We start from the raw sequence: 13,151 nt of genomic DNA on the forward strand, positions 1-13,151 counted from the left end.
TTATTGAATTGTCTGCCCTGTACCGCCCTCTTGCGGTAAAACGTCGACAGAACAATGACAGCGTCATAATGGTCGCTGAGAAAAGTTGCACGCAGGAGGCCATCCTGAATACTACCACTGGCAAGTGGTGGCGCTTACTCAGCGTTTTACATGCATACTGCTGGTTCGGTTTAGCTGCTATTTATTCACATTGTTTGCTGAAGTCATTCAGGTTCTGAAAACCGGGAACAAAGGCAATTTAACGGCAAAAATAGGAGCAGGAGAGGTCTCTCACAGCGCTCGGAGATTTTTTAAAGTGATAAGGCAACCAAAATATAAATGACAAAATATTGCACTTTTAAAAGCCAAATGCAGCTGTTTTTTTTCAGTGGCCTGGCAACCCACACAGTCTAAAAGAAGGGAAATGAATTTTCCTGTCTTTTCTCATAATACAGATGGTTTATTTTGAGCGTGCACCTGAGTCATATGCAGATATAGCTGTGCTATAGCCAAAGACCCACCTTTACAGGGATCACAATAAAATCTGTGTAATTACACTTTGCAATCTTCAGTCAATAAATTATTTCTGTTAATTTCAGAAGAAATGGGCAGACTTTCTGCAAAATGTTAAACAGGCACAGAGGGAGAAGATAAAGCACGCAAGCCCAGCCCATCACCCGAAGCAGCACACGCTCCACACCAGTGCCAACAAGCCAGCTCACCGTGAGACAGGTCGGTCCATGTCCGCACACTGCCGGAGAACAAGCCCCTCGCTCCACCGCAACGCAGTCCAGCAGAACCTGTGGTCTTCAGATGGCTGTTGCAAGCATCCCATGTTCAGAAAGCTGTCACATGATGTCTTTATATGTCAGCTATTCCCCCAGTGTTAACATTTTGTGTGGTATCTTTAAATAAGGTTCAAATATTCTCAAACTGTAATTCTTTCTAGAGGTTGTAATGAAGTTATAATTGTCTATTTGTAATATTAGGTACTTAATAATAATGTTGGCACTTGGTTGATCCCAGTGAGGAAATTCTCTTCTCGCCTACCCCATCTTCTTCTCCATTGCACACAGACACAGGTGACAGCAAACTTGGCAGCAAAGGGCAGCCACACCCATGGAGCTGGGGGTTAAGGGCCTCGCTCAAGGCTCCATGGACATGTGACTATTCTGCCAAGGACGGGCTCGAGCCGGTTTACCTTCCCATCACAGGCACATAGACTTAGCCTGCTGAGACACGTGCTGCTCCCCAAATTTGTAAATTATAGCCATATAAAAAATCTAGAAAAATATAGACATATAGAATATAGACAAGTACACAGCCATTTCATGAGGTACAGTATAGCTAAGTAGCACTCGATAGCACGCACTTTTATCCCAAGTACTGCTGCAAGGGTTAACATGTTGTGTGTTCAGGGAAGCATTTCTGCCTGGAACTGGTGGTTAGTTTTAGTTCATCATACTGTTCCCTGTTACCTCTGGACACCGTATTGTGTGTCTGAGACTTTAGAACTGCCACATATGTCAACCAATCTAATGCTTAGTGTTCACTCTGACTGTATGCTGCATGCACTGAAATGCAGGCATGGGATTCACTATTTGGAGATGCTATCTTTTATTATACTGTATCTCCTATTTAATAGGTACCTTAAATTTTATTGTACATATGTGCAATGACAATAAAATGTATCTATTCTATTCTATTCCATTCAGAGGAACAGAATCGGAATAATGTATTTTTTAGTTTGGCCACTTTCCTAGTGTCCACCTATTTTTCAGCATTTTGGTACAAACCTACACGGGATGGCTCCCCCCGCAGATCCGCATTTTATCCCTGCCACAGGCTGCTGGATGGCCTTCTGTCAGCAAACGTGTTGGCGGTTTGGCTGGAAGGAGACTATGAAGCAGGGGGGGGGGCAGTATCCAGATGGCCATGGGACCTGGAACACCTCCACTCCCTGTGTGACTGGTCAAGCATGGGGGAGTTAACATTTTCGTGGGGATTTAACTGTCCTTTTCATACGACACGTGTGCTACGCTGGACCTCTCGCCACGGTTCTAGGGTCCTAGATGACCTGTATGCTGAGCTGGATAAGCACTATGCATGATGGATGGATGGATGCATGATGGATGGATGATGGATGGATGGATGAGACTACAACTGTTAAGTAGCTGAGCATAAGATAAAATTGGATACGGCAGTTACATGTAATAACTGCGCATACAGGGTAAACTGCTGAGTCCATTTCTGCTTTTCCTACAGAGGGTCCTGTAGCTTTAAGTGCCTTCACTGTGTTTTCAAGGGACAAGTCACAGACCTCCATTCTGACATTGAATTCTCTTATCCTTACCTTGAAGCAAGGGGGGCAGAGCAGCATGGATGCACTGGCAGACTCGGGGGGGGGGGGGGGGGGGCAGAACTTAACAGAGACCCTTCAACACATTAAATTATACATACAATTTGACATTCTGTCAAACAGGTCCAGAACATCTAGCTACACTCTTGTCTTGAACAGTGATGCACTATCTAGCATAAGGTATTTTGGGCCAGCTGGATTCTGGGTCGCTCCGAACTTACGGAAGTCAGACAGTGATCCCAAAATACGCTTTGCCTCAACCAGGCTGTTACAATTCATCAAAAGATCTTTGCTAGAAAAAGCCACGTATTCAGATATCTTGGAGCCCAATTACTCAGTTAAAGTTGATCGAATATGATATGAAAGACTGAGATCGTATTATATGCTGATCATTTTTCATGCGTCAGTTCCTCAGATTTCTGGCCAGCAAAATCAAGTTGCCCTTTCGCAGCATTTAGAAGCTGACGCAGGACAGAGGGAGGAATAGGGATGAATCAAGACAATGTCACAGAAAGAACGCCTTTCTCCGAAGGACAGCGGTGGTATATCAGCGAACCCAACTGACAAAAAATGGATGGTTATTTACCGCTGGCAACGCGGAGAAGGAAATCCAGAGCAAGGGGCAACGAACCAAGCCTCTATTAATCAAAGATAAGCCGTCAGTTGAAAATCACACCTCATGTTATCCGCTGAAATGCTTACTAACTCATATAGCGTGACAATGGTTTTATCATTTCGGAGACACGTCCAGATACCTAAAAAGTGTCAGGGTGAAGTGCGTGGCCTTTCAACCGGACCGACTGTATACCAGCTTTTCGGAAATTATCGAAATCCGAATAAAACCAAAATAATTCACGCAAAGTAGATAATATCCACGCAATGATTTGAAGACGTGTTTTACATCACAAAGGCCTATTTGGTCATTCTGAACGGTATAGATTTAATTCTTTAGTTAACTGAATTCCATTTATTAACATCCAAGTAATTGCTGCTGTTATAGAAAATACATGGATCTCCCCACCCTACTAATTAGTGTACTTAATGTAGAAAAGATACGCCGTTAAAATGTCACATTTAACTAACAGCATATACAATGTTTTGTAGCTGCATTGACGGAAATTCGATATTGCTTTACAGGCGAATATAGGGGAGATGCAACCTCATCCGGCCCTGATCGCCTTCTGCTATGAACCTGCATCCATCTGTAGGTCGATCGCTGTCACCAGGTGGAAATGCAGCGTGACTGTCGACTGACGCAAGCGGAGCGGGGGCTGGCGCACCGCGGAGAGCCGCCTGCTCCGCGCCCCTCCGCGCCCCACCGCCGCTTGGATTCCCGGTCGATCGGCTTTCGTCCTGCTGGGGCGCCATAGGCAGCATAGACTCTCCCTTATCTGCGGCTAGCGACCCGCTTTCAGCACCAGCGAACTCGCAACAGCTCCGCGACGCGACCAGAAGACGTCGGTGCCTGGAGGCTCGTATTGGGTGGGAAGCGGCTCTTGCCTATGCGGAGCCATCGGAAATCGAACGGACATTTTTTAAGAACGATACACTAGTGGGGATCTCATCTTCCGGACACAACAAGCCACAAGGATGGCGTCTAAGAGCACGGAATTTTTAATCATTGCTTACATATTCACTATAACTGTGTACCACGTTTGTTCCTTTCCTACACCCGCATTGAGTAATGGTAAGTCACATCGTCTTGTAAACATTCTCACCTTTTTATCCATTACACGTTTTAATAATATGTATTTAACTTGATATTTATAGTGTGTATATATATATGTAGTGTATTATATTTTATCCATCGAATGTGTATTGTTCTAATCGTAGTAGAATCATTGTAACGCTAATCCGGTTAGTTTGCGGTCGTTCCTGTTCGGGACATTAAAATGTTGCCGTAGGTCAGTGGACAGATTTCATTTGCATTTTTCCTGAATTTTGCTTATGAAATTTGGACGAGGTGATGCGAACAAATCACGGTTAATTTAAGTTGTCTTTGTTGCGTTAATAAATTATTATTCTACATTTTTTTGCAGTCCATACTGTTTATAACAGGGAGCTGAGTGAAGAACGACCATTGGAGGAGCAGGTGATTTTTTTAGCGCTGAAATATGAAGGGAAAAACTGAAAATCATTTTTATTTAGGTTCTGTTTTTAAAAGCAGGACGTAATGTATTGTTAAAACGCGGGTTTTGGAGGACTGATGTAACACTGTCTTCTCCCGCCAGATTGCAGAAGAGTAATGTTATGCAGTATGATTAAAAATGTAGTGAAATGTGTGAAAACACGCTTTGAAACATATTTTGTCTTTTCTACAGATCGCAGAAGCGGATAGTGTCAGTAAAGCCAAACCAATCGGTAAGCTGTAGGTTTAGGACGTGTATCGTCTTTACAAGAGTAATACACCCATTATGTCAGGTCTGCTCAGTCTAACTCCAGTCAAGACGCACTTTTTATCCTGACCTACACAACGTATTGGTGTCAGTGATCCTGTAAAACCCTCTCCACTTAGCTAATAAATGTTGACATTTTAGTATGTATGGTGAAAATGCAGAATAGTCCAAATGCAGAGCTATGTGTTTTGTTTGTGTTTTATACCGTCAGAAAAAACACGACGGTCCGACTCAACGGAGCCAAGAATAGATCCTGACAACAATAATTTCAGCACCGTCAGGTCTACAGCAGAAAAAACCAAGAATTTGGAGAAGGCGAATCCCAGAGCCTTCGATGGGCAGCATTTTACAGAAGATGCTGACTCCACTAAAAGCAGAGGACCGGCAGACGACTACGACTCCACCAAAAACGGCATGGACTACAGATTCAGAGGTACAAGGCGGCTAGACTCGCGCTACCGAACAGGAAAATTGGACAATATCAGTATATATTTGACTGAGGATGAAACTAAGCAATCGTATCATTTTTGCGAAAAAACAGCTAGAATTGGTAAATGGTAGTTATTTATTGTATTTCATCTGGGTTTACTACTTCCAGTTTGTAAGCCTCTTTGCGACTGCCACTTAGGAGTATCTTAAAGTAGCAAAAATAGTAAAGGCACTTTTCAGCATGGCGTCCTAGCACGGATTTGCCATGAACCGCTCTCCGCTGAATCCTACTCTTGCTGGATTTCCAAACAGCTTGACCTTGTGCAGTTGGACAGCTGCCTGGGTCTCGCCGCTGGCGTCTTGCCCACACCGTCGGCTTATTCAAAGGGCCGAGCAGCTTGGAAACGCTCGGGCTTTGAATCTCGTTAACAGCATGTGGATTTATTTTATTTTAGAGTCCTGGATAATGCCGGATCATTAAGAGGGAATGTTTCCTAGACCATTAGAAAAAGGCAAACGTGACTATGAGGATTACGCAGAGCCAAGATAGTCCAAAAATACTGAAATACTTTAAATATTTCGTGTCATTTTAACTTTGTACTGATAATGCTGTGAAGATGAACCGCGCTGGAGAGACAGACAATATAGACCTTAAGCACAGAGACACACAAACCTGTGGAGTATATGCAGGAATAAACACACGTCCCCTGTGTATGTAACAGAACTGCATGACAGAAAACAGGACTGCAGGTGAAAGTCCATTAGGACAGCAAGATCCGAACTCCCCCCCCCCCCCCCAAGGCTGCCCAGTGACGCTTGAGAGAGCCTCTTGAGATGGCAGTCACTTACTGAACAATCTCATGGGCAAAGTGACACAGAGATTTTCCAGACAGACATCACCCCCACCCCCCGAATTCGAGGCTGAAGCCTCCCTTTTATCCATTACAGATGACCCAGAGAGCTTCCGTCAGCTTGACGGGACCCCGCTAACAGCAGAGGATATTGTACAAAAGATCGCAAATAAAATATACGAAGAAGACGACAGGGGAGTTTTCGACCGGATTGTCTCCAAGCTCTTGAAGCTCGGGCTGGTAAGAAGGAGTTCTAATTTGAGCACTCGCTTCCCGAGTTCAGGCTGTGCCTCGCAGTGGATGTCGTGTTAAAGCAAATGAGGGATCGCGTAGCAGAATGACCCTGTAACTCTGTTAGTATATTTACTGACTACAAACAATCCAAGTAGCGTAAAGATGTAAGAGCTTCCAGTTATGCTACATTTGAACGTCAAATTCGCCAAGACGAGATGCGGCAGCAAGCTTCCAGACAGTGAGAATCTGTGCTTCTCTGTCTTGTCTCAGATTACAGAGAGCCAGGCTAATACACTGGAGTATGAAGTGGCTGAGGCCTTGCAAGACCTCATCACCAAGAACGCCAAGAAAAATGAAGTTGATGACATCAGCATGGAGTTTCCCATCTCCAGAACCAATGACATGGAGCAGAGCCAGGACCTGAAGGTGCTACTAACCAGTCTGCATGCTGACACTGCCTACTGTTTCCATTAGCATCTACTTAGGAATCCAAATAAGGAGGACAGAGTTGTGCAGTGCTCTTATCGTGCTTTCGATCTGGAATAGAACTGGAATTCCGCAAGTGCAAATATAATTGACATCTTTTGTTAATTTTGAGCTTGGTGTAATGCTTGTCATGTGACTGACTTTTTACCTAAAGCAACCTACACTAGAGGGAAAGGTTATAATTCGCACACGCTCCCTGCAATTTGAACCCACAACCTTTGTATTGGCAGCACAAAGCTTTACTTGTTGCACTACAGGAGCATTTCTGTACTGGCAAACAGTTTTCAAGAAGTTCAGGCTTCCGGCATTGCGGATATCGAGTTCCAGACTTAGCTGTTGATGTGATGTGACGATCTGGGGGCTCCGTCATCGGCAGGAGACTGCGAGGAAGGACATCGGGGTTGAGGTGGAGAAGGAGAGCGGGGTGGCGGAACCAGGAGAGCAGGGGCGCGATGACACGGTGGATGGCGTGCGGATCCCACGCAGGAAATCAGAGCTCCGGAGTGAGATGAGCACCATGGACGGCCTAGACGACCTGCAGTATTTCCCCAACTTCTACAGCCTCCTCAAGAGCCTCAGCTCAGGTAGAGTAGAAGGTGGTTGCCCAGCTGCCGTCATTATTGCGTTCCTTGCATGCCGTTCCAACTAACTGAGCTTTGCTAATAATGGAAAGTCAGGTCACGCATTTGTACAATGAATACATCTTTGATGGTGCATAAAATAATTGCCCATTTCATTTGCTTCGAAGAGAAAGATGCACAGGAGAGAGAAACTCTGATCACCATAATGAAAACCCTGATTGATTTCGTGAAGATGATGGTCAAATACGGCACCATCACACCGGAGGAAGGAGTGTCTTACCTCGGTAAGAGTGCATGGGATGTACGGCTCAGGAAGTGGGACCTAAAAGATGGATCGAAAGCAGTTATAACTGGGGGCTGGCTCTTTGAAATAAGTCAATGTGTTGTACTGCGATCTCTGATCTTAAATCACAGCTTTTTAGAATCATTGTCTCTGTGGTTTGATTTTCAGCAAGACCTGAGGCTTATATGCTATTGCTTTGGCTGACTTCCATTTTTCAAAATAACTTACTTAAATTCTAAGTAAATGAGGCCTTCTCTGCACGACTGGGAAAGTATTCGCCATGTATTGTCTCACCAGAGAGTTCTGTTTGCTTCTTCGAGCAGATATGGAGGGTAGGATAAGACAGTCTGGCACCTTTTGTTCCGACTTGGAACCTTTTCATCTTCTGTTAACAGATCCTTACATTTAACTCTAGTGGGGGGGGGGGGGTTGTTATCGGACATTTAAGTGCCAAAACACAGATAAATGTGGGGGATGAAGGACATCTTTGATGATTTGAAACTCGTCCAGAGGAAAGGCGATTGAATAATGTCTGCATTCCGGGAGTAGTTCAGACAACGAGATGGTCAGATGCATTTGTCCAATGTGACGTACGAGCGAGTACACGCATGCGGTCAAGAAGCCAGCTACGCATTAGTGCAACTGAGCTTCCCGTGAATGCCTAGGTACATCTCCAGGCAGCTTTGAAGCAAAAGCTGCACATCAACTTCTAACAAAGCAAGAACCTAATAAGACTATTCAAATGATCAGAAGTGCAATGTAAGAACATGCGGGGAAGGTGAAGTACCATCAAGCTAGTAGAGGAATTGATGGAGCAAATGGGTCTTGAGGAGTTTCTTGAAGGTGGAGGGAGTCTGATGACTGAGCTTACGAGCTAAGAATCACACATGAAATCCGGTCGTCTGCTTTCATACAGCATTCTGCGTCAGTGGGGTACTGATCACCAGCATATGGTGAAGTAGATTAACAGTTCCAACAAAATGCAATGTCTTTCTTCCCATAGACCCTTACAAATCTTGAAGTATATTTAACCTGGTTCAATTCCTTATGGACTCCTTAACCTTAAACCTGATTAGTAAAATAACATGACCTTTAAATAAAAATTCCCTCTGTGTGATGTGGGTTTCCAGTGACGGAAGTGGCACCACATTAAAGTTCCACCAAGTCCAGCATATCAGAGTCTTTGTTGCCTGGAAACAGTTCATTGATGATGCTGCTTGCTTGCCAACGTCACATGCAGTGAGATGACTCACTTGTTGCTCGGCCTCAATGTGTTGCGTATTCACAATGTTCACCTGAAAGGGTTAAGGGCAATGACATTTTTGAAAAAATTATTAAATGGGTTTGAGATCCTAAAGAACAACTTCCAAGTATCAAATATGAACAGGCCAAGGTTATAGATTGCAGAAGCTTTTGTCTCACAATGGCTGACCCAAATGAGGATATTACCACAATGCGTAAACATCGCTTCGTGGTGTGAGCATAACATCATGAGTACATTTGAAAATGTTGCACGTCTGCGTAAATTTGCTTATAATTCTTTGCCTGGAAATCAATGTGTTATCTATGGTTTTATGCAGAAAACCTAGACGCCATGATTGCTCTTCAGACGAAGAATAAACTTGGAAAATCTCTGGCAGCGGACATAAAACCACCCACAGGTAAGCAGGAGGAGGGACTCGCCTACTCGCGACTCGCGTCGAGGGCGCACTCAGCTCTTGGTCCCTGTTCTAGAGAGAAGCGGAGACGAGGTGGACAACACAAAGGAGGCGACGGCCCGGATGCAGAAAGAGTACGAGTTGCTGAAGGACTCCACCAAGGACAGCCAGGGGGTCGTGGAGACAGGTGCGCTCGATAGCTAACGGACACCCACACTTGGCTCCAGCCGCTCGATTCGTTTCCACGGTTCCCATTTTGGTCTGCCTGGAAATATGCGATTTCTGTAACACTGATACGGCAATGGCTGGTTTGATATTGTCGCACGTCTGTAATATTGTGACCCATTTGATAGCCCCAAAGGGAGGAAGGCCTGCAATGTAATATCAGGCCAAGACTGGCTTCAGAAACACACTTGAGAAAAGGAAAGAAACTCTATGACAGTGATACATGAAATATGACTTTTTATTTCCACTAAACACTGGGGAAATCATCTCGTAATACTTCTGCGTCTAAAGTGAATTAGCAAACATTAGAGATTATGGTGACATCTAAAGCAATTGTGATTTTTAAAAAAAATTTATTTAATGTGAGTGTGAATTTGGATATGTTTTTTTTGTTTGTTTCTACTGGAAGCTTGCAAGACAAGTAGAGTTGAAACTCAACACTGCAACTCTATCGCGTCAACGCAAAGGCCTTGTTTATGTTTGCTGTGACTGGGGCGTCGAGACGCTCGCTCGCTCACTCACTCTCTCTCTCTCGCTCCTTTTTTCTCTGGCAGGCCACCCAGGGAAGTCAGAGATCTACCTGGAGGCCATCAGGAAGAATATCGAGTGGCTCAAAAAGCACAAAAAAGACACCAACAAGGAAGGTGAGCATGCGCCTCATCTCAAACTGCAGTGGTCCCAGAGTAATGACCTCTGTCCACAGCTAGTGCCTCTAGAAGGTCACACTCTCTTTAGCTTTAGTAGCGTGGATCTGCTACATGAAGGAAAATTATCTATGGTTTTTAAAATATTCACCCCCCCCCCCAAACCAAGGGTGAATAAACTGCCTTGTGCTAATCTGGGACTATAATCTGTTGGACAGGCACCTTAGGGTCATTTTAATCTGGGGGAAACTCTGCTTTGCTCCCTAGGGGCCCAGCAACAAAAAAAGCCTGCATCGAAACCCACTGGAAAAAAATTTATGTCTTTTGTGTGAAATTTGCAATTGAAATTAGCGAAGTTGGTGAAAGGGAACAGTTGGGTTACCCAGAAGTTCCATGAATATTTATAAGAAACTCAGAAAGGCTCCGCTAGTTATTGAGATACAAGCCTTCTGTTCTTTTCTGCTTCTTTTTCCCTAACTACCTGTAATTTGCATAAACCTTCCTTTGGAGCCTTGGTGAGCTGCCTTGTAGCTGCCATTGTGTCCAATCTTATTACCGTTAATTGCTCCTGCACTGTTTTTCAGCCTCTGAGTAGAGCAGAGAAACATCTAGAAATTTAATTTACGGCGATTATTTTTAAATCAGCTCATGGCTGCAAACAGGAATTTGTGTCCCACTCTAATAAAGGAGTAAAATGAAGATATAAAGTAAATACAGTAAAAGTATGAAATGGATGTAAACATATAAAATGGCCTCAGGCAGTCAGGGCCGACCCCCCTCCCCACTCAGGGTCGTGCAGAAATGCACCCACACATGATGCTATATAACCAGTGAACACCCGATCTTTACTCCTGTAAAAATATTATTTTGTCTTCAAATACAAGATGCTGTTTACAACTCCTTTGTATGCCGGAGAATGCTAGTTACACCACTAGAGGCACATGCCATATAAATGCTTTGGCATTCTACGAGTAGAAATGGCAAATTTAACCATTATTTAAAGTTCCCCACCAGGACATTATTCTGATCCCCGGTGACTCAGATCGGATTTGCCTATCGTGACGGTTCACATTCATAAGTACAAGTGACCTATATCTGACTGTACTACGAACACACCTGTCCTTCAAATGGGTTCCCATGTGCACATTGATACGTTTTCATCTGGTCACCAACGACAAAAAAAAAAAAAAACGCTCAGCACATGCAGGCAAAAAACCACATGAATTCCGATCTGACTGTTCACATTTATGCTGCATGGTATGAATCGGATATGTAATCTAGAACCACATATAAAAGTGGCTCAAATATGATTAGAAAATATCAGATTCGTGTCCACAAAGCCCTAACAAAATCAGATCCGAGTCATATTCAGGCCAAGAAAAAAAAAAAAAAAAAAAAAGAATTTGAGTCACTAAAGCTTGGTAGTGTGAATGCACCCTACAAGACTCATGGAAAGTTATCCGACGAGTTTCTGTTAAACACATATCAACTGTTCGAAGTTGAGTAACGCAAACCATGTTTAAGCAACTGCCTTTTCTTGGAAGGACACAGATGGCCAAAATCAGTATACAGAAGTTGGTTTCATACCAGCCTTTTCTCTGGTACAGGAATGCTGAAGAACACCATTCCACACCTGCTTTTTATAGTCATGGCTGTCAGACTTGCATTGTTTCCGTACTGCTGAGAATTCACCTCGCCTCGGTAACCCTGCAGTAACGGCGGACTTCTCTGTTCAGATTACGACCTGTCCAAGCTGAGGGACTTCATGGACCAGCAAGTGGACACCTACGTGGACAATGGCATCTTGCAGAAGGACGAGGGCGAGGTCATCAAGCGGATTTACAGCAGCATGTAAACCGGCGGGTGTCCCGGGGTGCGTGGGGCAGCAAACATAAATAATCGACATGGACTTACCTGCCTCACATTTCCCAAAAGGTACATGGTTATATTAAAATTAGTAACACAGCAATAATCGTATTATTATTGTTGAATACGTCTTTCGAACTGCAGTACCCCATGTTATGCAGTGGCAGTACAATGCTGTTCAGCAGACTGTCGACTGACTAATGCCGCAGAATTATTTGGCTGCCACCTCAATATGTTACCCACAAATGCGTGGAAGAGAAAGCACAGCAAAGGTGGGAGTCTCCTTGAAACGAAAGGTACGGACAAGTTTAACTGACACAGCAAAGTGGATGTGAAAACCACTGAATAGACTAGAGCCCCAGTTCAGTAGGAAATAGAGGACAAGCATCGTCTTAACATGGATGTTGAATTCATACTCATTCATACCAATCTGTGTTCCACAGCATGCCAATGCAGGTACCTTTTGTTAGCGCAAAGATATGAAATAGTGTGAAATGGCTTTCAGTTCAGTCAAAAAAATAATAATTCACACCAATCAGTGACATTCAGCATGATTTGCTATTTCTGGCGAGGTTTTGTTCAGAAGAGCTCTTTAAGAGACCAAGAGGTGGCACTGTTTGACCCCTCAGCGTGTGAGACACAGTCTCCATTAACCACACCGCAAAAAAAAAGCATTTGAAGTTTTAAGAAGCATAATGAAGTATTTCTAAATGTAAATATGTGTTTTTTTTCCCAAAATGTAAAAGCAATTAAAACATTTCCTTTCTGTTTTGGTGCAGCTGGTTCCATTTCTGTGCATTTTAGAAAGTAAGTTGTAGCCTGAGAATGGTAGTATCTGGGTTTAGCGTGCAACCACTGCATGTATCACTGGAGTAAAACTTCTGAGCAGTAATGCTCAACATTACACTGCACATAACTGCTCACATGTTAAAACCTGTAAGTACGTCTAAAATCTAAAAGTAGAAATTAGTTCCCATTGGTGCACAGTAACACAGAGTAGCATCTAAGCGGAGTGAGAAAAGTATTAATTATTCTTGATTTTGAGCCTGTTTCTCTACATGCCATCATTTGCTTCCATATTAGTTACAGCAATTCAGTCTTATTGTGACAGAATTATAACAGTAGTATAATCAAACTTCTAAAAGTACAGAGTCTACCAT

At 43.6% G+C, this 13,151-nt stretch overlaps 1 protein-coding gene across 1 annotated transcript; it reads left to right on the forward strand.

The window, feature by feature from the left end:
- Positions 1 to 3,568: 3,568 nt before the first annotated feature.
- Positions 3,569 to 12,761, forward strand: scg3 (secretogranin III). The gene is made up of 12 exons (XM_049031512.1): positions 3,569 to 4,025; positions 4,378 to 4,430; positions 4,660 to 4,699; positions 4,946 to 5,167; positions 6,112 to 6,254; positions 6,519 to 6,674; positions 7,111 to 7,318; positions 7,483 to 7,599; positions 9,179 to 9,259; positions 9,333 to 9,443; positions 10,036 to 10,125; positions 11,862 to 12,761. The coding sequence occupies exons 1-12, from the start codon at positions 3,929 to 3,931 to the stop codon at positions 11,978 to 11,980; spliced, it is 1,437 nt and encodes a 478-aa protein (XP_048887469.1). The 5' UTR covers positions 3,569 to 3,928; the 3' UTR covers positions 11,981 to 12,761.
- Positions 12,762 to 13,151: the final 390 nt, after the last annotated feature.

This window comes from Brienomyrus brachyistius, chromosome 11 (genome assembly GCF_023856365.1).
Source record: "Brienomyrus brachyistius isolate T26 chromosome 11, BBRACH_0.4, whole genome shotgun sequence".
Lineage (NCBI taxonomy): Eukaryota > Metazoa > Chordata > Actinopteri > Osteoglossiformes > Mormyridae > Brienomyrus > Brienomyrus brachyistius.

Coding starts and splice junctions, on each gene's coding strand:
- scg3 (XM_049031512.1), top strand. CDS start 3,929: ATGGCGTCTAAGAGCACGGAATTTTTAATCATTGCTTACATATTCACT. Junction 6,675..7,110: donor AGCAGAGCCAGGACCTGAAG/GTGCTACTAACC, acceptor CGTCATCGGCAG/GAGACTGCGAGGAAGGACAT. Junction 7,600..9,178: donor GGAAGGAGTGTCTTACCTCG/GTAAGAGTGCAT, acceptor GGTTTTATGCAG/AAAACCTAGACGCCATGATT.